The sequence below is a fragment of the Stigmatopora argus genome, chromosome 9 (assembly GCF_051989625.1).
Source record: "Stigmatopora argus isolate UIUO_Sarg chromosome 9, RoL_Sarg_1.0, whole genome shotgun sequence".
Classification (NCBI taxonomy): domain Eukaryota; kingdom Metazoa; phylum Chordata; class Actinopteri; order Syngnathiformes; family Syngnathidae; genus Stigmatopora; species Stigmatopora argus.
The window spans coordinates 7,782,136-7,805,712 of NC_135395.1; the positions used below are offsets into that span (position 1 = coordinate 7,782,136).

At 40.6% G+C, this 23,577-nt stretch overlaps 1 protein-coding gene across 2 annotated transcripts in view; it reads left to right on the forward strand.

Annotated features, from left to right (window-relative positions):
* The window catches only part of pcdh11 (protocadherin 11), a 117,732-nt gene that overhangs the window by 6,027 nt on the left and 88,128 nt on the right, over window positions 1-23,577 (forward strand). The window contains exons 3-4 of one of the 2 annotated variants that reach the window (XM_077609511.1): window positions 3,252-5,759; window positions 9,967-11,728. In XM_077609511.1, coding sequence (XP_077465637.1) covers window positions 3,252-5,759; window positions 9,967-10,050 — 2,592 coding nt within the window. In that variant the 3' untranslated portion in view covers window positions 10,051-11,728. Of the gene's footprint in view, window positions 1-3,251; window positions 5,760-9,966; window positions 11,729-23,577 lie in introns of those variants that run through there. The other variant, XM_077609510.1, reaches the window with a different exon arrangement.

A 23,577-nucleotide genomic window follows, 5' to 3' on the forward strand; every position in this document is an offset into this window, starting at 1 on the left:
CCTGCTACCTTTTAGCTTCTTTTACTTTTCAAAACTAAAGTCCTAATCCTCACACTCCATTACAAATGCTCATGTAGCTGGAATATGATCATATTTTAGTTCAAATTCAAGCCTCCGGATCCCAGAGTAACATTCAGCGTAGTCGGAGGTTCCTCCATGAAACGCATACACACAAAAGGAAAGATTTTCCAACACTAGCAGGCTTTTACGTGGTTTCAACATGGTAAATTACAACTGGTTATGAAGCAATGCGCAGATTTATGGAAATAGATGTCTTATGTAGAAGGAAGGAAAGCTTCTTATCACCTAATTGATGCAATTTTAAACTCTGTTGCAATATGCTCCATTGAGTCAATTCCTTATCCAAGAAAACAGGCTACTTTCCTGCTTTCTTCATGCAGAATGGAGTAAACACTTTGTGGTTTGTGAATATATTAATAAAGAAAAGCCAAATTAAATAGCAGGGGGGTTATAAGCTCTGTGGAAGAAATGGGAGACATCGTAAATAAGAGAATGCCAGGTGAAGCCGAAATGAAAAGAACATTTTAGAGTCTCACAATGAGTCATTTAACAAGTTTTTCAAACGTCTCCCTAATTACAGTGCCCTGCGTAGTTCATGCCTGACAGTCTAAAAAAATAAAGCGCTCTCAAACTTACAGTATTTGCCCTCATTATACTGACATTGCACTTGAGATTAATCCTTGTGTTCCATTCTCGAAATGTAAAATACCTTAAAAGGCCATTAAGAAATGCTAGACATATTTTCATTTACCGCGAAAAAAAAAGTAGATGGCAAATGAAATAGTGCAAGGGAGGCCAAGTGGTTTAGTTAAGAAAAATGTGCAAGCACTTCCTAGAATAGGTTTTGGCTGCTAAACCACCCTTGGACTAGCAATGTACGGCCCTGTGAGAATTATCTGAAAAACACCCTCAGAATGATATGGTCGCTTGCCCAGTTTTCTTGTGCTCTGCTGAAATTGCTCATTGTTATTTACAAACTCACAGTCACTCCACATTTAGTGTGCCTGCATTTCCAGACAAAACATCTTTGTGCATCTTCATGCTTTTGCCAAAGGGGTAACTGTGTAATCATATCCCACAAAGTGCTCAATTACCACAAACAAATGCGGGTATCCAGGCTTTTCCAGATTTTCTGTCATTTCACGTGGTCCAGTGGAGGGCTTTTCGACATCACCCATAGCGCGGAGATAGTAATCGTTTGAAATACTCAAGGTCAAAAAAAGAAAAAGTAATCTCATGCATGAACGGACAAAAATGAAGAAGCAGATTATACACTATTCATTCCAGAGCTAATGTGGAATCCAGCAGAGAAACATACTCTAGGACGAAGAGATATTCTGCTTTTGGTTTGACGTCTACTTTGGGCATTCTTTCATACGTCCCTTTTTCATATCCCAGTGAATGAATTTGCAGCATCACACACTACATTAAGCTGACTTTTATCTGTGTCAGCGTCTTCATACACATTTAAAGTGGGTGTCTTGTTCAAGTCGCCCCGTGTAGATCAATGTGTTGCTGTTGGCTACAAAGGCTACGTCTCACTGATAAACTGCATGATGAAGTGGATGTCTGCAATTTAGTTGGCTGTTCGCAATGGCTCGATCACTGACCTTATGTATTTCAGTGTTCAACGAGCCGGTGGAATGTTGGGCTTTAGTTCAATATTGGATTACAAACTATACTCCTACACCCACTTCCTGGATCTCAATCTAATCATCGTAAAAATGCAGTCTATGTAATCAGTGCAGTATGAATACTAGAAATTCCTCAAAGTTCTTAAAGTAGCCTAGGCATTCAGAGTTCAGAATATCTTCTGACGGGCAGAGCAAGTGACGGTGTGACGTGTTCTGCACACTTAGCAGTTTGAAACTGCTCCGTCCTTCTTTCTCAGCCTAAGGGTTTCGAGTGAGTAATTCCTAGTAGTATTTTGGCCTTCTCTTGGCCCGCCTGAGATCTTATCACAATCCACTAGACTAATTCTGCATTCAGGAGTGCACGGCCTGAGCGATAGCTCTCCTCAACTTATTGAAATGCACTGAGTGCTGTCTTGTCAGCTATAAAATGGTGTGAAACCAAGACAAAGGCATCAAGGAAATGCTGGCTCATAAATCATGGGGAAACATTCCTTTTGACGCATTTTAACTCAACCCTGCACTATTAACATTATTATTTGTCAAAAAAGAAAGAAAGAAAAAGAGTGGGCCAATACTAAGCTACTGTGTATTCGCAGTAAGCCATTCATACAAGGGAGAATTGAAGGATAACGATAAGGGAGCCCGAAGACTGCTGCTCAAAATACCTTTCTAGCACATTGTGCTGAAAATCTATTAAGTAGTTTCTCTACATTCTCGCACAATTTTTAATGCCATGTCTCTGCATTCCTGAAGGACTTTAACATGCCATAACCTACTTCAAAAGGTATTCTGTGATATCATTGCCGCTGTGGCGGCACTTTTTAAGTACTTCTGTCAATCGTGTTGACGAGACTTTCTGCAAGCAATTTGTTTTTGCGTACACAATCATTTACATGCTGCACCTGCAAATTCCCATGTGTTGACTTCATGCTGGCACAAGGACAGTCCTAGATTCTAAAAAACCTTCGAGGATTCTTGTATACACAATTTCCCTTCTTCAAAAAAAAATGTATATATCTTAATCTCATTTGATAGCTGTGCCCGGACGTGAGTAATCACTTCCAACATTATGTGCAGCATGAAGCTTATCTTTTTAAAGGGAAGCCTTTTTCTTCTTTCACCATGAAACTGCTTCTGACTGAAAGAGCTTCAAAGGGCTTCTTTGTTTCATAATGTGCATGCAGCTCATTCATGGGCTGATCTTTTTATTCCCCCCTCTCTCTCTCTTTCTCTCTCTCCCTCTCCACCCATCTCTCACTCTCTTTCTTTTGCTAAATTTCTCTCGTACCCTCTCTCGTTCTCTTTCTGATACCCTCTCATTCTTACATCTACTCCTTGTTTTTTTGCATCTGAGCATAGATCCATGCCCTACCCAATTGAAAACGCTAAACATTAATGCTATTTTTGGTAAGCGACGGCCGAGCTGTTATGGAATTACAGTCCGGTGAAGAGCGGATGACAAATACATACATACTGTACATATATAGACACAAAACATGTGGGCAGAACACAATGACGACAGTAAAATGATTTTGTATAAACTAACATCATGCCTAGGATCATGAGAAAATAAATTTGCTTTTTTTGTCGTTCCAGAGCGTCGGAGAATTTGGCTTAGACATCATTGAGACACCTGAAGGTGACAAGTGGCCGCAGTTAATTGTTCAGCAAATCCTGGATCGTGAGCAAAAGGACACCTTTGTCATGAAGATAAAGGTCGAGGATGGCGGTAACCCGCCCAAGTCCAGCACGGCTATCCTTCAAGTCACCATCTCCGACGTCAACGACAACCGTCCCGTCTTTAAGAATAGCGAGTTGGAGGTAACTGTACCGGAGAATGCACCTGCGGGAACCTCGGTTGTTCAGCTCCATGCAACGGATGCGGACCTTGGGTCCAATGCCCAGATTCACTTTGCCTTCAGTAATCAGATCTCTGCCTCCACCAAGCGTCACTTTGCCATTGACAGCACAACAGGATTGATCACTATAAAGCAGTCTCTGGACAGGGAACTGACACCCGTTCACAAGCTTATTGTTCTGGCCAGTGATGGAAGCTCGACACCCTCGAGGGCTACGGTGACTATAAATGTTACAGATGTGAATGACAACGTTCCCTCCATTGACACCCGCTACATCATCAACTTGGTGAACGGGACAGTTCTGTTGTCGGAGAATGCCCCCATCAACACCAAGATAGCCCTCATTACCGTGACAGACAGAGATGCAGACCTCTTCGGAAAAGTCACTTGCTACACGGACCACGACGTTCCATTTCGGCTAAAGCCAGTCTTTAATGATCAGTTTTTACTGGAGACAGCTGCTCCTCTCGATTATGAGACGACTCGAGAATATGCAATTAGGATCGTTGCCTCGGATAGGGGGACACCTCCTTTGAACACTTCAGCTATGGTTTTAATTAAAATCAAGGACGAGAATGACAATACCCCCATCTTCCCCCAACCAGAAATCCAACTTTCCATACCGGAGAATAACGACCCGTCCTCCCAGTTGATAAAAATCAGTGCCACCGATGCAGATAGCGGGCACAACGCTGAGATTATTTATACCCTTGGCCCCGATGCACCCGATGGGTTTAACATAGACAGACGATCAGGAATCCTTTCGGTGGGCAAACGACTGGACAGAGAGAAACAAGAGAGGTACTCATTCACTGTTATAGGCAGGGACAATGGTTCGTCGTCCCTGCAGAGTAATGTCACTGTTAGGCTCATCGTTCAGGACCTTAATGACAACAGCCCGGCTTTCACGCACCCCGAGTACAACTTCTACGTGCCTGAAAACCTCCCTCTCTTCGGAACGGTGGGCTTAATTACAGTGACCGACGCGGATGCCGGAGACAACGCCGTGGTCACTCTGTCCATTTTGAACGGGAAAGATCACTTCATCATTGACCCTCAGACTGGCGTAATCAAGCCCAATATCAGTTTCGATCGTGAGCAGCAGAGTTCTTACACGTTTATGGTCAAGGCAGTGGATGGAGGGACGCCCCCTAGCTCTTCCTATGCCAAGGTGACCATAAATGTGGTTGATGTAAATGACAATCGCCCCGTGTTTGTTGTCCCCGCTTCTAATTACTCCTATGACCTCGTGCGGACCAGCACCACCCCAGGTGATGTTGTTACAAGAGTGTTTGCCATTGACAATGACACGGGTATGAATGCCGAGCTCCAGTATAGCATTACCAGCAGCATCATCATCACATCTCGAGTCTCCCCTCGAGGGCTATTCTCCATCGACAAAACCACCGGCAACATAACACTACAGGAGAAAATTGTTTCTGCGGATCAAGGACTGCACAGGCTCGTCGTCAAAGTCAAAGATCTCGGCCAGCCGGAATCATTACAAGCCATTGCGCTCATTCATTTGTTCGTCAACGACACTGTTTCCAACTCCACTTTTATCCAAGATCAGCTACGTAAAAGCATGGAGACGCCTTTGGACCGAAACATAGGGGACAGCGAGGTGACACCTCAGGCTAACGGATACGTGATTGTTGTCATAGCTATTATCGCCGGGACCATGACTGTCATCTTGGTGATATTTGTGACTGCCTTGGTACGCTGCCGACAGACGCCCAGGCACAAAGTGGTACAGAAGGGCAAGCAGAGTGGCGAGTGGGTGTCACCTAACCAAGAGAGCCGTCAAATCAAAAAGAAGAAGAAAAGAAAGAAGCGCTCCCCCAAGAGCCTCCTCTTAAACTTTGTCACCATCGATGAATCTAAGCCTGACGACCCTACACACGAGCACGTTAACGGAACGCTGGATCTCCCGGTGGAGCTGGAGGAGCAAACCATGGGGAAGTACAACTGGGCCACCACGCCCACCACCTTCAAACCCGACAGCCCGGACTTAGCCAAGCATTACAAATCTGCATCCCCTCAGCCGTCGTTTCAAATCAAACCAGAGACTCCAGTGGCCCCCAAGAAGCATCACGTGATCCAGGAGCTCCCTTTGGACAACACGTTTGTGGTGGGCTGCGACACCCTCTCCAAGTGCTCCTCGACAGGCTCAGACCCGTACAGTGTCTCCGAGTGCGGCTGTCAAGGAGGATTCAAGGCTCCAGGGCAAATCAGCACCCGACAGGTAATTTACGACTTCTTTTTTCAACCTATACGCACACCACTCCCCTCGTACACGCCCCCCCGGCAGTTGATTTGACAGGATGAACGTGGCGGCGTGGCGCGAAATTACATTTGAAAACAAGTCAGGAATGTGTTTACATGAATGTCATTTGCAATTGAAAATTATAATGGAATTCAGCACACAAGTAAGGCAGCAAAATGTTGCGGGCCCCCTCGTTTGTCAGCAATCATAATTGCATAATCATTTACATGTGTTAATTTCAGATTTAGAGGTTGATTAAGAGCAGCGCTGCAATTATGATTGCTGGGTCTTTCGAATTCGAAGGCCCTCATTTTTAATCAGGTCTCATTTTTAATGTCACCTTCACCTAGTCCAAGTTCCCCTATCACCCTAAACTGAAATTCTTGCAGAAATCAGCAATTTTTCAGTACATTTGCACATTTTGATGTTAGAAATCAACCATCCTGAAAGTTGAAAATATGCTGTTTGGGGCTTTTTACTCCGAACTAATCTGCGACACTCGGCATCATGCCAATTCAAGGGTTTTATTTTTCAACGCTAGCTAAAAATAATCTTAAACTGCTAACTATTTTTATTTTAAAATCCATTCCATCCAACCCTACATTGCACAACCGTATTAAGAGTGATCAAATTGTAGCCTTAAGTATGCTAAAGGATCAATGATTACTAAACTGGTCACAATTTTTCACAGTCAAAGACTAATTAAGCTGTGGAAAATATTTGGACTATTTATTTTATTCATGCAAGAAAATAACCAACACCACAGCCTGATTGACAGATGCTTCTCACATAAAAAAAGATATTTTTTTGACGAAGCAGGCTATTTCAGCGCAGAACCTTTCATAAAAAGTCTCATTTAAATGTGGTAGTACAGCAAAGCCTTATGATTCCATAAAGAGAAATGTGCCAAATGTGAAGTACCTCAATAAATAAAAATGGATGAGGGAAATAAATGTAAATCAGAGGTAAGGAGAGCTGGCCGTGCTCAGTGCACAAAGCTGCGAGGAAGACAAAGTAGTGCTCATGGTGGGAGAAGTAGGATGGGTCGCCGGGATCAAGGTGACGCAGAGCATGGAGAGCAATATACTTAAACACCAAGGGAGCACTAGTCCATAAAAAGCTTGCCCGTCCGACGTTGCATTTAGCTCACAAACGATCGTCTTTAATGACCTCAATTATTGTTATAAATTGCATATGTGCATACACATTCAGTACTTTGTTTAAACGAGCTCAAATAGCCTCCACATTGAGGTTTGCGATTGTTACCCTGCTGTGGTTGGCTTTTCAAAACATAACCTAGATGTTTTTAGTCAATGTATGTAGTATATACATATGTTGGGAATATTGATATTTGATCTAGGATTGCAACATGGTAAAAAATAATTGTGCACTGCCAATCAAGGTTGCACTTTAGTCACATTCTATGTTGCAAATGTGCTCTAGTCTTCTTTTATTTATTCTTCTTTTCTTTATTTTTCTTCACCCTTTTCATGGATTTGGTCGTTCTTTGGTAGGCTTTCATTTCTGGGTCATCCCCATTTTATTCCATAAATCTTTGGATTTTGTTTAATGAGCTCTTTGCTTTTGTTTGTTGCTCACTGTTTTCTAATCATATGTTTTATGTGCGTGTGTGTGAGTAAGTGCGAGTCGTCTTTTTGCCTTTTGAGTCTTACGGCATCGAGCAAGCCTGAACATTCATGTTGGCATGGTTTGGCTAAATGAGTGTTTATCCCATGAAGTATTGTGCTTAGGATAATTTATGATGACACCCCCACTGAGCTGATAGTCATTCCCTTCATCCACCTTTCATTTTAAAACCCAGTTAAAAGCCATGCTCTGACATGGTGTATAATACATAAGCCTACTGCTGCCTTGAGTAGCCTACTAAAGATTTAATTCTTATGTTTATGTGACACACTCGCAACTTGTCACAGTTATTTCTCATCCCCGTTGTCGCTGGAACTGGCCAGAAATATGCAAAAATATGCCACTGGAGGTCCTAACTCTATTTTAATGACCATCTTGCCTTTTGGACTGGTTTGCCAAGGAGATACAGGATTATTTATTGGTACTATTTTTGGGGGAATCAATATGTTTTGCATTTTTCAAACCATTTTTGTTGTTCTCACCATTGTGTCCTAAACTATATTTGATTTTCAAGATTAAAATTCAAGTAATGTAGTCTCTCACTGGTTGAAACCTTCGTCATCATAACACATCTATATTCTTGTCAACCCTTAAGCCATTGACAAGTGATGGCTCCCACTTTAGACGTTAGATTTCCCACCAGTTTTAAGTATGATTATTTAAGGCCCGTGCAGGCAAGAAAAAAGTATGACAAAAATCTGTGGCTACAAAGGTTAATTAAATGCACTAAAGGGTTAATCACTCGTAATACAGTATGATTAAAATCTCTGTAATTAGGTTTTCTATAAGGTTGATAAGAGGAGGGAAGAAGGCGGTGACTTTATAAAGTGACACTTGGGTGGGTTAGCCTCACCCAAAAGGATTTTGGAGAAGGTTATTTTTTTCCCCCTTTTAGAAAAAGTCTGTCATGTAATTGGTGTGTATTCTTAAAATTATATTTATGAACGGTGCATAAACCAGAATGAATTCATTTGTGGAGACGATTTCAAGTGAGGGACTCAAACAGTGTAAATTGAAAGACATTATAATCGTAATTAAAGATGGTGTGTGAAAGTGTCCATACTTTAATATACATTTAACCCATTCTAGTACATACTGTACAAATATTCAGCCAGCCTAGAAAAAAAAAACACATTGAGGACCTTACATATGGTGACCAAATATATCCAGGGGATATACAGATGCTGCTTTTAAAGAGTACATTTTGTAAAAGGTACTTCAGAGACGATAGATTTGTGATACTATATGCTTCCATTATGTAACGGCGGCCCCCCAGCCATTCCCTCGCCTCCACCAAACACACATAGACTTCAAAACCTTCCCACTACTCCACCGTTTTATTTATTTATTTTTTTACATCTCATCATTTTTTTTCAACCTTTGCTGATTTATATTAGAGGCCAACATAGCCGCCAGTGATGCGCGGCCCTTGTGATGGTGTGCACTTTAGCAGGGGCCGATAAAGCAAACGTGACCTTGTTTGAGTGATCTCTGACATTACAACAACACATAGACCAAAGACTAAACTGTTATGTTGACCCTTTTTTAAAGTCTCCAATGGCTAAACAGGTTACAAACTGTTGTTATTGTTTCTGTTCTCCACGATCTTCACATTTTGCTCGCACATTTTCTGATTAACAAGAATATAGATTATGAGCCAGGTCCTGAACTACCAGACTAAAAATCTTGGAGAACATACGCATTTTGTAGGGCAAAAAGACTCGCAAACCAGCAATATATTAAGCCAGTGCTGGTCCATATCTCCATGTATGACTTCAAGTGATATATGGTTTCTTATTATAAACATTGCAATGCATTTATTCATCGGAAAATATTGATTCAAACCCCTGACGGCGCTGGTGGCGATGACTCGCCTTAAGTGCGGAGCAATTTAAAGTTACATTTACAAATCTACGTTGGGTGAATCGATCATGTGTTTTGTTCATTTTTTATCCCGTTGAACTTCTTAATGTGAGCACTGTCATGTATTGTCTCTGTGTCCGTCATATTCTCAGGCTCTTTCCCCCAATCAACGCGAGTCGTGGTGCTTACATCGCGATAACAACAGCGCCATATAATATTCTGTACCTATCAGAGGACCCGCTGGCAAAGGTTCGAAAGACTGGGCCAAAATTCCTTCCGATTATGTGGTTTGAACGGGGTGAAGAGTGTTAGCCTGGTGTGGTGGGAGACAAAACAGACAAATTGGGAGATCTAATTGGACGTGATCACATGCTCTGATAAGTACAGGAGAACAAAAAAAAATGCTCAAACCTGTAGCATTCTTCAAGGAAATCTGACATTAAAATGAGATGATTGCCAGCCATCCCTTGAAGAATGCTTCATTTTTTGAACTCGTATCGCTCATGATCTTACGATCATCTTTGTCACAATCATTTTAGGGCTTTGTATTCTTGGTTTTTTTGTATTCCGTGTTAAGTGTAGCCTGCTACTGATAAGGCTACAGTTGAGACTGCTCAGAGCTGGATGAAATTGTAACTCCAATCTCCCTATATCTGTCTGTCTCTCTATATTTCAGGAGACTGCACTGAAACCACCACACTATGGCACACTCTGTGGCACAGGTACAGCTCGCTCCCACAGGATTAAAATCAATCTCTAGCTCCCACTACCTAAAGAGAAAGAGGGGGAGAGAGCGAGGGAATGAAAGAGATGGGACAGAGAAAAAGAGAGAAAAAAGAGGGAGGGCAGAAGGCAGAAAGTGCTTCAGAGAACAAGTACTTTACTGCCGTGGTAGCCTCAAAGCTCACCTCTTCATACAAACATAGTGAAGAGGTGGAAGAAAAACGGGGGAAAAAGGGGAAGGAGAAACGAGACACTTCATGTTTTCCTGCTTGAAACTTGACTCCTGTAAAATGTGTCAAAAGTATGACTTGTGTTTGACTCCGATGCCATGACTTCAAACTCCAGCTGTAAAATAGGTGTCAATAGACCTGTAAAGTATGTTTATATGTATCTATGTGTATCTTATACAGAGTCGGTGTTTATATGAAGTACATTTACCTTGCCTTTATTTTGCAAAGTTGCCTCATGGCATTTTATTGTCTTAATTTTTTGGGGCCATTCATTTCCACATAGGCTTGAACGCAGAATTAATGACTTAATATGTATTTATGCTGCAAGGTCTACTCGTCGTGCGTAGGCTCCCGCTAGTCCACACATCACGGTGAACTCATTTTGGCTTTTCACCTTTCACCATCTCCTTCTTGTTGCCACCTAGAGTAATTTTTTAGTGCGCCCCCCTACCCTAGCAGCTACGCTTTTGATCGCCTCGCTGTTATGGAGTGGTCGGACACGTTTAATACTTTGAGATAAGCCACAATCACATGGAACTCGGGGTTATATTTGACTGTTTATGTAGGGCAGATTTGAAGAACACTAAGCCTGACCTTTTGTGTGTCTAAACTTGAAATATCCAAATTGGGGGATGGTTTAACCTGCTAAGAGATTGATTAAAATGGTCAAAAAGAAGAAGGAATCATCGTTTCAGATTTGGAGATCAAGCTCAGAAGTGGGAGGAGCCTGCTCGCACTTCTTTACTTACACTTGCAGGAATATTTTTTAGCGTTGACAAGAACATTGAGCAGCGGCCCTCGCGACCTCTTGTTCGGGCCGTTATCATTTTCTACACACGTCATCTCTCTCGCGGCGTAACTGGTCTCGACTCGATTATTCCTGAATTGACCGGTTGACGTGATCAACATCGATAAGTCACTTATTGAGGCACGAGATGCCTCGGCAGTACATACACACGTCAATAGAATTAGATCCATTTAAAATAGGCATAGCCTGTCAATTTTAAAATGTACAAACGGCTTGGACAAGAAATTGTATTCATTAAATCTAGTATATATCAGAAGCCTCTTCGATTTTGTGCCATGACTCAACCGACTATGTCTATTTTAAAGTTTTTAATTGTGTTGCGATCTCGTTAGGCAGGTTGTTATTATGGCGGCGGGCATATACTGCACATGTAATTATGGTATCAAATGTATTCACTTCTGAGTAGGAGCTACCGTATGACGTATCCATAGCATCCTAGCACTGTACTGATTAGATTCGCCCTGATCGTTGCGGAAATAATAAGAAAAACACCCATGAATTTGGAAGTATTTTATTCTTGTGAGGGTGACAGAGCTGTATTCAACGTGAAGTACAATATGCACCTTACATGAGCTTTGTATTTGACCTTTTCTTTGCCAGTGTGGAGAAACATGTAACTGTTTTATGTATGTGTGCGCTTTGAAAATTGATTAAAGTCTTTTGCATTGTACCGCAAATTTGGATGACTCTGATTATTCATTGTGGTAAACCGCTCACAATTGTCTGCTTCTCACTCAGTAACTCATAGAATTCTACACACTACGATTTTAAGTACAATTCCAAGTAATCCCCAATTGACAATTTGTAGTTTGGGACAGTGTTGTGTTGAGTAGTTCAAGTAAATATTCAAATTTTAAGCAAAAACAAGACAATTTGAACATGGGTGGACTTCAACTACGATTTAACACAATGGATTTTGTGTAGTAATCAGAAAATAACGACATTAAAAGCCCATTAAACAATTGCTGAACTCATAAATCTTGTACAAACTACATTTGAGTCCTAAGTCTTAAAACGGCAATAAAAAAATGTCGGACTACGCTATTACTGTTATAATTATAACTGTCATTATTCAATTCACTTTTTCACTCTATAAAAAGTAGAGATTTTACATGCTGTATAGTAGGGACATTTTTCTCAATCATTCACTCATTAATTTTTCTTTTCCCGTCTCCCTACAAGGATCACAGGGGTGCTGGAGCTAACTATGTTCACCCTGATTTAGTCACAGCCAAACAAAGGGCACAAGAAGACAAACAAACATTCATGCACACACCTAGGGACATTTTAGTGCGTTCAAACAGCTTATCGTGCAAGTTTTCGGGGTGTGGGAGGAATCCAAAGTAGCTGGAGAAAATCCAGGCAAGCAGTGGGAGAACATGCAGACTCCACACAAGTAGGCAAGGCACGGAATTGAACTTAGAACTGCGAGCTTGACGTGGCAATGACTTAATTCACTGTCACAAAAGATTCTGTCCAATTACCCCAAATTCTTGCCATAAGACTATTTTGCACTCATTCCCGTCTTGTGAACTTGAAGCTGAGCAAAAGATGTTTGGTCACTCCAATTTGATCTTTCCATTGGAAGAAAATGTTATTTCCTATTCCGTCTCCAGAGCAGCGAAATATTGCTCATTAGGATCAGATTACAGATGAAAAGTTATGGAAATGTCGTGAAGGCATATCCTTTGAAGTGCTCAAGTTGAAGCTTTATTTGGAACAACACATTTCCTTTTGGGTTTCTCCATGAGAGCCAATAATGATCATCTGATAATGATAACCCCGCTGTTATGGTGTACAGTCGTGCACAAACACATCTGAGAAGAGGAATTATGTGAGAAGAAGCAGCACAATAACCGCTGCTCCAACTCTGCGTTTGGCCCATTTGATCCAAAAATACAGACTTGAAAGGAAGGAAAACAAAGAACAGACAATGGGAAATGTTTAATTGCTAATCAAAGTTATTTCATACTCTCAAACGCAGGGAGATAATCAGTTCCCACTGGGAAAATTGTCCTTGGTGGTTTGAGAAAATCACTCTCACTCAACTGAAACACGCTCGTCGTATAGGGTGCAGAAATGTCATCCTTCTATTAATAGTTACACGTAAAACTACTAAGTGCCTCCAACCTAGAATGGAACTTTTCTTCAGTACATTGGAAGAGAGATGTTGCTCTTTGAGGTTTATCATTTATTCTCTCATTGTTCTTTATAACGAGGTGACAAAGCCATTTTGAATGGACTCTGATTAGATTCAGCGTCTAAAACAAAGTGTGGCATTAAAAACTTCTGTCTCTGTTCTGATAGTTATTGTCAAGACTGAGATAACCGGAAATAAAAATAATAGCTGTGAGATAAATGACTCAAGCAGAAGACTGATTGCAAGGCAAAGTGCTTTTGTGACATTTTAACATCCCCAGATTTTGACAGCTAAGAGCAGTTGTTACATGCAATTATGTCGTTGTGATTTTTAGCCAGCCCTCTTGTCCCTTTTATCGGCCATAAAATTGCTTTCAAGTGTTGTCTCTGTGACTTTTATTCACTAAATGAGATTTTGTTTTTAAATACATTGGCACATATTTATGGATCCCGGGGACAGAAATCGAATTTCATATCACAACGCTGACAATAGCCATGCGGATTGTTTGACGACAAAATGTGTGATATATCTCCCATTGAAACGGTAGACACAGCCAGAGATTGTTTGCAAATGTATTTTTTTGTTGTTGTTCTTTTTACTCTTTTGGCATTCATAGTCAGTCTCCACCTCCAAAAGTAAAATATTCCAAGTTATGTGTTAAATCTGTTCAAACTTATGGTACTCGGACGTTTCATCAAAAAACGTTTGGTCGCCGTACGTTTTGTCGTCGTATGTTTGGTCGCCCTACGTTTGGTCGACCGGATGTTTGGTAGAACGGACGTTTGGTCGACCGGACGTTTGGTCGACCGGGCGTTTGGTAGAACGGACGTTTGGTCGACCGGACGTTTGGTAGAGCGGACGTTTGGTAGAGCGGACGTTTGGTAGAACGGACGTTTGGTCGCCGGGTTGTTACTGTTGAAACCAGCTCTCAAAATTATAATCATGAGAGAGAGAGAGTGAGTGAGTTTAATATCTAAATATCTAATATCAAAATATCAACAGTAAACTCTGCGAGCCAACCCGGCGACCAAACGTCCGTTCTACCAAACGTCCGGTCGACCAAACGTCCGGGGACCAAACGTCTTTCGACGAAACGTCCGGTCACGCAAACTTAGTATACTGAATGTCACTTCTCATATCGAGTCGAGTTGTTGTCGTCGCTACTATATCCAATGTTGTATTATTTTTTTTAAATCATTGTATTTATTAGACAAAACCAAGTATCTTGCCTTGGAGGCTAGTCCTAAAATAAGTGGAATTCTACTTTAAGGGAAAAAACTCAAATCTAAAAGTCCATTTGCGAAACTCATACAATTGAATTGAATGCTTTTATTGTCATTACACAATTACAATGGTATTTAAAGCTTCACCACCAAGTGCAACACCTTGGAAGAAGGAGGAGACAACAATAACGGACTGCTTCCACCTACAACCAAATAGCTGCCGGTTAGTAAACAATATGTTTTTCTCCGATTTTTCTGCTAATTTTTTTGCATGTCCTCTGCAGTGACGCAAGTAGAAAGAATATTGTGTCTTCATACAACTGAATCTCAATCTCCCCCAAACGGAATAATTCAATCAATCCCACTACCACCACTACAAGCCACCTCCTCCAAAGCTGTGTTAGTCGAACTACTTCTCCGTGTGCGACAATCAAATCAGTGCGTAAGCGTGCCGCGCATTTCTTTCTTCGAATCTCTGCAGCGCTACAGCTGGGAGATTGTTTTCATGGAGAACCATTCTGCTGATTAAACGAGGTGTGACTGCAGAGTGTAAATCCGAAAACCATGGATTGCTTGCACGATTCCTTGTTCCATGTTAAGGTGGAATCGAAATTACTGTCCAGGGACCACACGTGCGGGTTGATGTATCAACATGAGTAAATGTAGAGAAAAGCATCTCTGCTTCTTTTCCTAATGTAGGATTATCTTTGCAGTTGTTATTATAAAATAGTACTCTTTATCTACTATACATTTTTGCCGGGGTTTATTTTTAGTGAGTTGATCCTAAATGTTAAAGCATCGGGATTCACAGACAGTATTAAGTGACATCCTGGACATTTTCATCATCCCAACACCCTTGCATTTCCCAAGTAATCACGGTTGAACATTAGTTGCGCTCATGTTGCCTTAGCGCTAATCCCTTTTAACACAGAACAAAACATGATCAAATAAAAGGAAGGCAAAATTGAATTTATGATTCTTATTTTTCCTTGCAATGTTGTTTGTCTTCTCGACGCAACCACGCTACAGATGGCGCATTTGCATTCTGTGTACGTTTGACCCCCAGAGAAGCAGCTTGCATTGAATTTGTCCCTCATTTCGTCCTCTTTGAAGCATTACAGTGTGAAACCTGACCAGCAATCTATCATGCTGTTGGGGCTAATAAATGCAATTTTCCAAGCTAGCAATGCCCCACTGTGGGTCATTGTTCAACTCTATGATGTTGTCAGACTTGTATACAGCTCAGATACTTTTCCGCGGTGCATCTGAACTGCGATTCAATTGGTTTGTAAGAGTCAAAAACTGAAGTTGTTTAAAAATGTTATTGAAATGTCTGGTAAAATGCCATTCATAGGAACTGTCTGTGTGGTTTCTTTAGAAAATGAAGCGATGGGAAAAGGAGAAAAATTGAACAAAAAGAGAATGACTGAGTAAATATTCAAAAAAAGGTTATTCTAAATTGTGTATGTAATTGACATTGAAGTAGAACAGTTAGAAAAGATTGGGCTCGGAGTGCTGGGTCTTATTGTCGTCATTTTGAAATGACAATTTATTGTAACGAATATAATATATTGACACTTTCATTCCTTCATTAGCAATAAAGACATTGGCTTGCCTGGAAATTAGAGGTAGAGGACCGGAAGGCATCGACTTAAAACATTGTTCGAAGGAGACCATGTGTGTTTTCTTGGTAATCCTAGTAATCCTTGAACAGAATTCCTGATTTGCCTTTGTTAAAGAGATTGGGAGACGATAAGATGCCTGCCTCCTTAGAATAGTTGATAATCTGGTTTGGACAGAGGATTCGAGAGGAATTTATCTTGTCTTAACGTTTAACCAATCAGATGGCGCTGATTCGACCTTAACCCCTTCCTGGCTCCCGGTCTGTAATGTTCCCGACATGGAGGGCAAAAGAACAGTGGGATGATAATCAATGTTGTTTATTTTGCCGCTTGACTCTTTAAGTACTTTCAGCCAGATTATAGGCTTTTGCAGGGGATAATCGGAAGAGCACAGACAATTGCCTTTTTTTCTATCCCGACAGTAACCTCCCACCAATGCGTAAAGAAGGTGATTTAAAGTAGATGCCGACGCTTAATTCCTGATTAGAACCATTGCAGAAACTCGTAAAATTATCCAGACAGCACATTAATCACCGAGTTTCAAACAGGCCCGCTTTCCAATTTCCCCGGCCCCAATGTGTTATCTCCACCATGACTAGCTCTCACCGCCACATTTTGCCCAACAGAAGAGAAAATAACACCACATACACATATTCAACCGTAACTGACACCAGAAATTGCATCTCCTTGTTCCGTATTGACGAAAATATGTATTTTTGCATCAGTCTTAATCTCCTCCTTTGATAACGGAGACTTTTTATCATTATATTTTTAATTACGTGCTTTTAAAAATAGCTAGCTTCACAACAAAGTTGAGATTTAAACATTAGTGCTTAGCCTCATGCTATAATTCCAATCATGGAGCACTTTTCACTGATTGGTTAAGTGTGTAATTGCCACACATCAATTTTAATTTGCTGTCACAATATCACAAAAGGAAGGTGCTTACTACAATTGTTTTCTTTTTCTTTCTAAGTATAACCGGCAAGGGTTGAATCGAGGCGACTGAACTCGTCTTTGTTACATTTGTTGTGTTATTTCCCCTCATTCTGAATACATTTTCAGAAATTACCACTGCAATTATGCATTTGGGCTAACAAATTAGTACAAAACAACATTTTAGGATAAAACAACTACTAAGCCACAGCATATTCTCGTGTGAATTTATGCAAACGTAAACACGTGTCACCTCCGGTAAAATTAAAAGGCGCCGTTTCATTTAAGACATGATTAAATTCAAGTAAATTTTGATTCAGGGCACATTTTAAGACCAGTTAGGCGTCATTGACTCTGTGTTTTTGGCACAAGTGAACACACAGTTAAGGTTAGTGCATTGCTTTTTTTGTGATAAATGTAGTTGGCATTAATGATTTCTTTTGTTGGTTTTCAAACTTAATCTAACATCACTTAAAGTTGAATGCATAACACCCACTGCGCTCAATCAATGTCCCTCAATTTGTTTGTTCTGTATTGTGTTGGCGATTAACTTGTTAGCTTTGACTTTTTGTCACAAGCAATTACACTCTAAAATGCTTAACAAAACTGGAGTTTTTACATCACTTTACTGACTGATAAGTCTAAAAAAGGATTTTAAAAAGTGACTTTATTTTTGGCTCAACAATTTCGTGCTTAAAATGAAATTAAGATTTATTAGTAACTCGATATTTAACATGTAGGCGGCCAGGCAGCTGAGTGGTTAGCGCGTCGGCCTCGCAGCTCTGGGGTCCTGGGTTCAAATCCAGATTGGTCCAGTTGTGTGGAGTTTGCATCTTGTCCCCGGGGCTGCGTGGGTTTCCTCTGGGTCTTCCGGTTTCTTCCCACATTCCAAAAACATGCATATTAGGGTGATTGGACACTTACGGCATCCCCGCCTCTGGCCAAGAGTCGGCTGGGATAGGCTCCAGCACCCCCCGTGACCCTAATGAGGATAAATGGGTTCAGAAAATGAATGAATGAAGAAAGAAATATTTAACATTGTTATTTATATGAGCTCACTTTGACTGTTTCATATATTCTCAATATATTATAAATGTGACATTTAACTGATGACAGCTCATCTTGGCCAAGAGTTGTTTGAAACCTGCGATTGGTCAAATGCAGTTACAATTATTTATCGTCACATTCACAGAACCTTTCTACGGCTGATTTAAATTTAAATTGCTAGTGGTTAAAATTGTACCTTGCTGAATAATTTTTAATTGTTTTTGGAGGGAGAAAATTCACTTTATGTGGGATGGCGTGTTGTTTCAGTTTTGTTGAGACACTGGCCATTTTAGAAATCCACCAATCCGTAACAATATTCATATGATTATAAGCATGGCTGTGTCTTAGCCAATCACACGGTTGCAACAATGTAATGAGAGTAGCTCATTACCTAATTAGAGCTTTTGCTCAGCATCCGTGGGATAGTGTTGGGAGCGATACATTTTACTCTTATTTGCACTCTCACAATCTTGCTCATAGCTGTCAGAGTCAATCTGTGGCACCCTCAACACATCCACATCCACACACCCACACACACCCGCACACAACCACACACAACCACACACAACCACACACAACCACACTAAACGAAGCCCCAAATGTGTGCAGCGTTAATCCACATGAGCACAATAACCTGCTGATTTCTCTTTGTGTGCTGGCTTCAATCAGGGGGAAAGCAAAGAGGCTCAAAGTAAAGGGAGGATGGGGGCCGGGTGGGCATGGGGGGGGTGCATTTTAGGCAAAATGTGAACACCTGAATGCACTTGAAGCATTTGTATGGGAGCCCTGACTGTAGCTCCAGTTACACCTCAAACCACTGTGATTAATGCAGTCGTTTCAAAGAATTGCTTTTTTGGTTGCTTGCAGGAGTTAAATGCAATTGCAATTCAAGAAAAATATCCGTAAGGAATCATCCATAAAGCCATTAGCAGAAACTCGTCAGTAAACCACAAAAAAATGTCGTGCCTGACTGTACTCTTTAATGGACCTTTATGGGAGATGATGTTAGGGCTCCCATTTAAACGTGTAAAATGCTTTGGAAGGGATCGCTTTTCTCTATTTAAAATCCAGATTCACCTTCAGCAGTGCGTTCAGTGATATAATAGTCGGTTTTTACTTTTTGCTTGGCAGTCATGGAATGGAGAGGCTGACGGACGGACACAAGGAAATGTTCAAATCTTCTTAAATAATGCGTGCGATAGCCGTCGATGGTCATTAAGAATTTATGGGCATGCAGTCTTCAATAAGAGCAGTGGTTCATTCCCGAGATCAGCCACACAGATAAGTGTGTGTCATTTTGGCCTATTTTGTTACCGAGGTCTGTGTTGCATTGCCACTCGCGTGATCTTGACAATGTTAGATGTCCTTACTATTGAGCTGTGAGATGCATTTTAGAACTAAGCACTTAACATACCCTCATTTTTATGGGTTGAAGTAGCGGTTTAGAATAATTCTATGCAGACCACCAGGCCTTAGTAGTTAGCAAAAAAAACCTCTGTGGGATTAAAAACAATGGGTTGAGGGACACACTGGCAAAAAATATTGGCCTTCCAGTGTCAGCTATTGATATTTAATTCTTCAAGTTGCACAAAAGGTTTTTTTTTTCATTAATATTATTGAGTGTAGAAATCTGTTTAGGACACTTAAACATTGCTGACAGAAATTCCTGAACAATTTTGATGTCAGCCATATTGAAGTCAATCTATTAATCTATCAAACGGATCCTAGTGATGATGTGGAAATGCCCTTGAGCAAAATACCGACGCTGCACGATAGTGCCAAAGTGCCTTCAGTACCTCGACGGTCAAGGAAAGAACTATAAAAGTGAAGGCCAATTTCCCAAGGAAAAAACTGTATACAAAGTCAAATGTCTTCAGTCGTCTTATACGGTAATGAGTAGTGCAAAAATTGTCCTTTTAAAAATGTTTCAACAAAAATAGTTTTTCCACAACATCCAGGCTCACCTTTGCTTTTCGCAAAGGTTATAAGAAAGATAGCCAAGTGTCTGGAAACGTGGTGGAGTATATTTTTATAAATTCCGTGCATATGATTTTCATGCAATTCATACCCAGACAGTCTCTGCTTCTGATGGGATTCACATGTGTTGAAGCCCAGAGGTAATGGGCAGCACTTCAGTGAATTGTGTCAACCTTATTGTATTGTCTGGATGATTGTGTTGTGCTCCCTCAGATAATGACTCTGCCCTACTTTGACTTTGAGGCACTGACCTGAAATAAGGCACACAAGTGAAATCCGAGCCTGTATGAACCTGGATGTGATTAAGGTCACCCAGACACACCACATTTGTTTGACCCCCCCCACAATCCCCCTTCAGTGAATCACATTGACCGATGTCTGCGAATCCTTTGGGACTCTTTTGTGGGTTCCTTCCTCAATGCAAACGTTGGTCATTGATAACATGCTTTGGTGAAAGTGTCAGGATGATTAAATGCATCGATGAGCAAGGCATGTTTTTTTTTAGATTTTTATTAACTTTGGAGAAAACTTGTTCTCTCCTCAAATTCCACCTTAGAAAGAAAATTATCCCGATTAACCACATTTTAAGTGCTGTTGTCATCACAGGAGAAAAAGCAAATACGAATGTGTATGTTGCAGCGAGTTTCTTTACACTAGACGACAGACAATGTGACAGAGTGAAATCAATGCACGCTACCACGCTCCAATATTGCTACGCACTCAATACGAGTGCGGACTGCACAACAAGCATTCCACGGAGGTCACAAATAATTCAATGGCAAGTATCAGAAGAACTTTAAAGTAATACTGCACAACAGTGTCATTGCAGATCATTGTGGCAAGTTTTTTTTAATTTAATTTATTTATTTATTATTATTATTTTACTTTTTGTAGCCAGGAGGCCCGGGGTCTTGAGTGGTTAGTACGTCGGCCTCACAGCTCGGGTTCTGGGTTCAAATCCAGGTTGGTCCACCTATGTGGAGTTTGCATGTTTTGCATGAAGGAATATCAGCCACTGGCAAAAAAAAAAATCAAGGTGTACCTTTAATGTGTTTTTTGGGTTGACTTAATGATTGACTATTGTAATATTGTCTGTCTACATGTGTTGCTGCACTGTTTTTAGCAAAAAAATGTGTTACTATAGCTGATGGTATCGGTTCCCTGTATATGGTATTAAGTTGGGGCCGATGTGGGTGGAGATTTTTGTTCCAATTATCCCAGCAGAGAAACTTTAACCAGTGGGGGTTGGGCTGAAACAAGATGCACCTGACTGTAATTCACTGATTGCACTTGCAACATCTAATATTTGTGGAAAGGTTTCTTTTTTAGAGCTTGGAAAAAAAGCCTGCACCCCCCACAGCCCTTTGTGGAATACCTTGCCCACCCCTGACTTGGTGCATTTCAAGTCAAACTGATAAGGATATGTTTTGTCCAGGTACTCTGGTTTCCTCCCACATTCCCTCATTTGTTTTTCATTTCAAAAGGAAACATATTTTTAAATAATGTTCAATATTAAAGTGGAAATATTTTTTGTACATTTATTTTCAGATTTTAGAAAATGCTTTTTGAACTATAAACACAAAAAGAAAAAAAATGATTAAAAATAGCCATTTTAAACAAGAGAAAATAAGGAAATATGATATACAGCTATAATCATTTGAATTTGATCCTAAAACAGCACACTGCACTCATGATTTACTTTCTCGGGCCGCACAAAATGATGTGGTGGGACAGATTTTGCCCCCAGGTTGCCAGTTTGACACCTGTGATATAAAGTTTAACATCTTATTTTTTGGCACTTTTTTAGCATTGCAATGTGCAATAGCTGATGGTATCGGTTCCCTGTATATGGCATTAAGTTGGGGCTGCTGTGTGTGGATGTTTTTGTTCCAACTAACCCAGCACAGAAAGTTGAACCAGTGGGGGTTGGGCTGAAACAAGTGGCACCTGACTGCAATCCACTGATTGCACTTGCAAACTTTGTGGAAATGTTTACTCTTTTTGAGCTTGTAACCAAAGCATGCACACCCCATGGCCTCTTGTGGAATACCTTGCATATCACTTCAAACTGGTAAGAATATGTTAAATCCTTTTTTGCATACTTTATTATTTAGGGTGGGGGCGTGGTTTGAGTGGTTAGCATGTCGGCCTCACAGCTCTGGGGTCCTGGGTTCAAATCCAGGTCAATCCACCTGTGTGGAGTTTGCATGTTTTAGCCACGAAGTAGATATAATGAATAGAAAAAGAAAAAAAAAACATCAAGGGAAGTGAGGGATCCGATGCAACACGGGATCTGGGATTGATTTGAAGACATTTTGCATTGTCATATATTATTTATAACTCACAAAGTTGATGTTTCATCGGTTAGATGAGTACAAGCTGATGCCTGGGAGAACATGAGCACAGGCTGTTCTCTAGAGTGTGGCGTGCAGCGAGTGGATCTTTAGTGTGTTTTGTGTTTTGCCTATTCTGCTGGGGATCAATCAGTCAGTACATGGCTCTTTACTGCAATTATGGCACTCAGAAAAAAATGTAACTTCTCCTCTGGTATCAGGAGCTAGGAATTCAATATGTTGCTCACTTTTATTAATGAGAGAACCTTCTGGAAACTTCATTTTTTTAGACACCAGCATGAAAACAGTCTATTTAGAGAACTTGTGGGGGCATTTAATCGCTATAGTAAGAACTCACAAGACACACAAAAGGTCAGTCAGCCTAATGAATGATGGGGGCCATTTATGTTAGGATTGACTCACGTGTGTAATGTATAGGTATCTGATGGTTACAATGCGTATAATGTAGGTCAAACAACACTATCTCCTAGTGAGAAACTCTTCTATTTCTGTGATAAATGTGGCAAAGAAATACTGAGCATGATCCTCGGTTATTTGTCATTTGCTACTTCTAATGGCTTCACTGCTAAGGATTCAGGTCAGTGAAGGACAAAGGGCTCCGTGGTAGAAGTTAAGAGAAAACTCTTTTAAAAGGCCACACTAAAAGGCGGAATCCCAATTGCAAAATGTTTAAGCCGTCCAATGTTCCGTTATACCTTTTTTTAGTGAGGACAATTTTACCATCGGTGCATCTGCTTGTAAGAATTTTAAATTATTGGAAGGCGATTATAATCCGGTTTTCTGAATTCAACCTTGGAAATGTGGATTTGCTGATGCGGGGTGATAGGATTTTGGAGATATTTCCTGGCATCTTCAGAAAAGAGCAGCGGGGGGGCTAGCGTAATGCTACTGCAATTTGCCTTGTGTAGATAACACTTCAGAGGTTGTTTGAATGACTCTGTGAAAATGGGAAGATTTTGGTCATCTACCCTTCATGTGCCAATGATGTTATGTACAATTTCTCCCAAAATGTGCTTGATCATATGCCAATCACAGGATGACAATGTGTGGTTTTTATGTTGATTTATGGTATACAGTGCTCTGCTCAGTTAGTTGAGTGGACAGGCTTTTACTTCATTACATTTATTTAACAAGCATATTTTTGTTTGTCTTTGGACCGTACTAAAAACTGCCCTATTTTTAATACAATATCAAAATTGAACATTAATTTTGTTCAGGCCATTGATT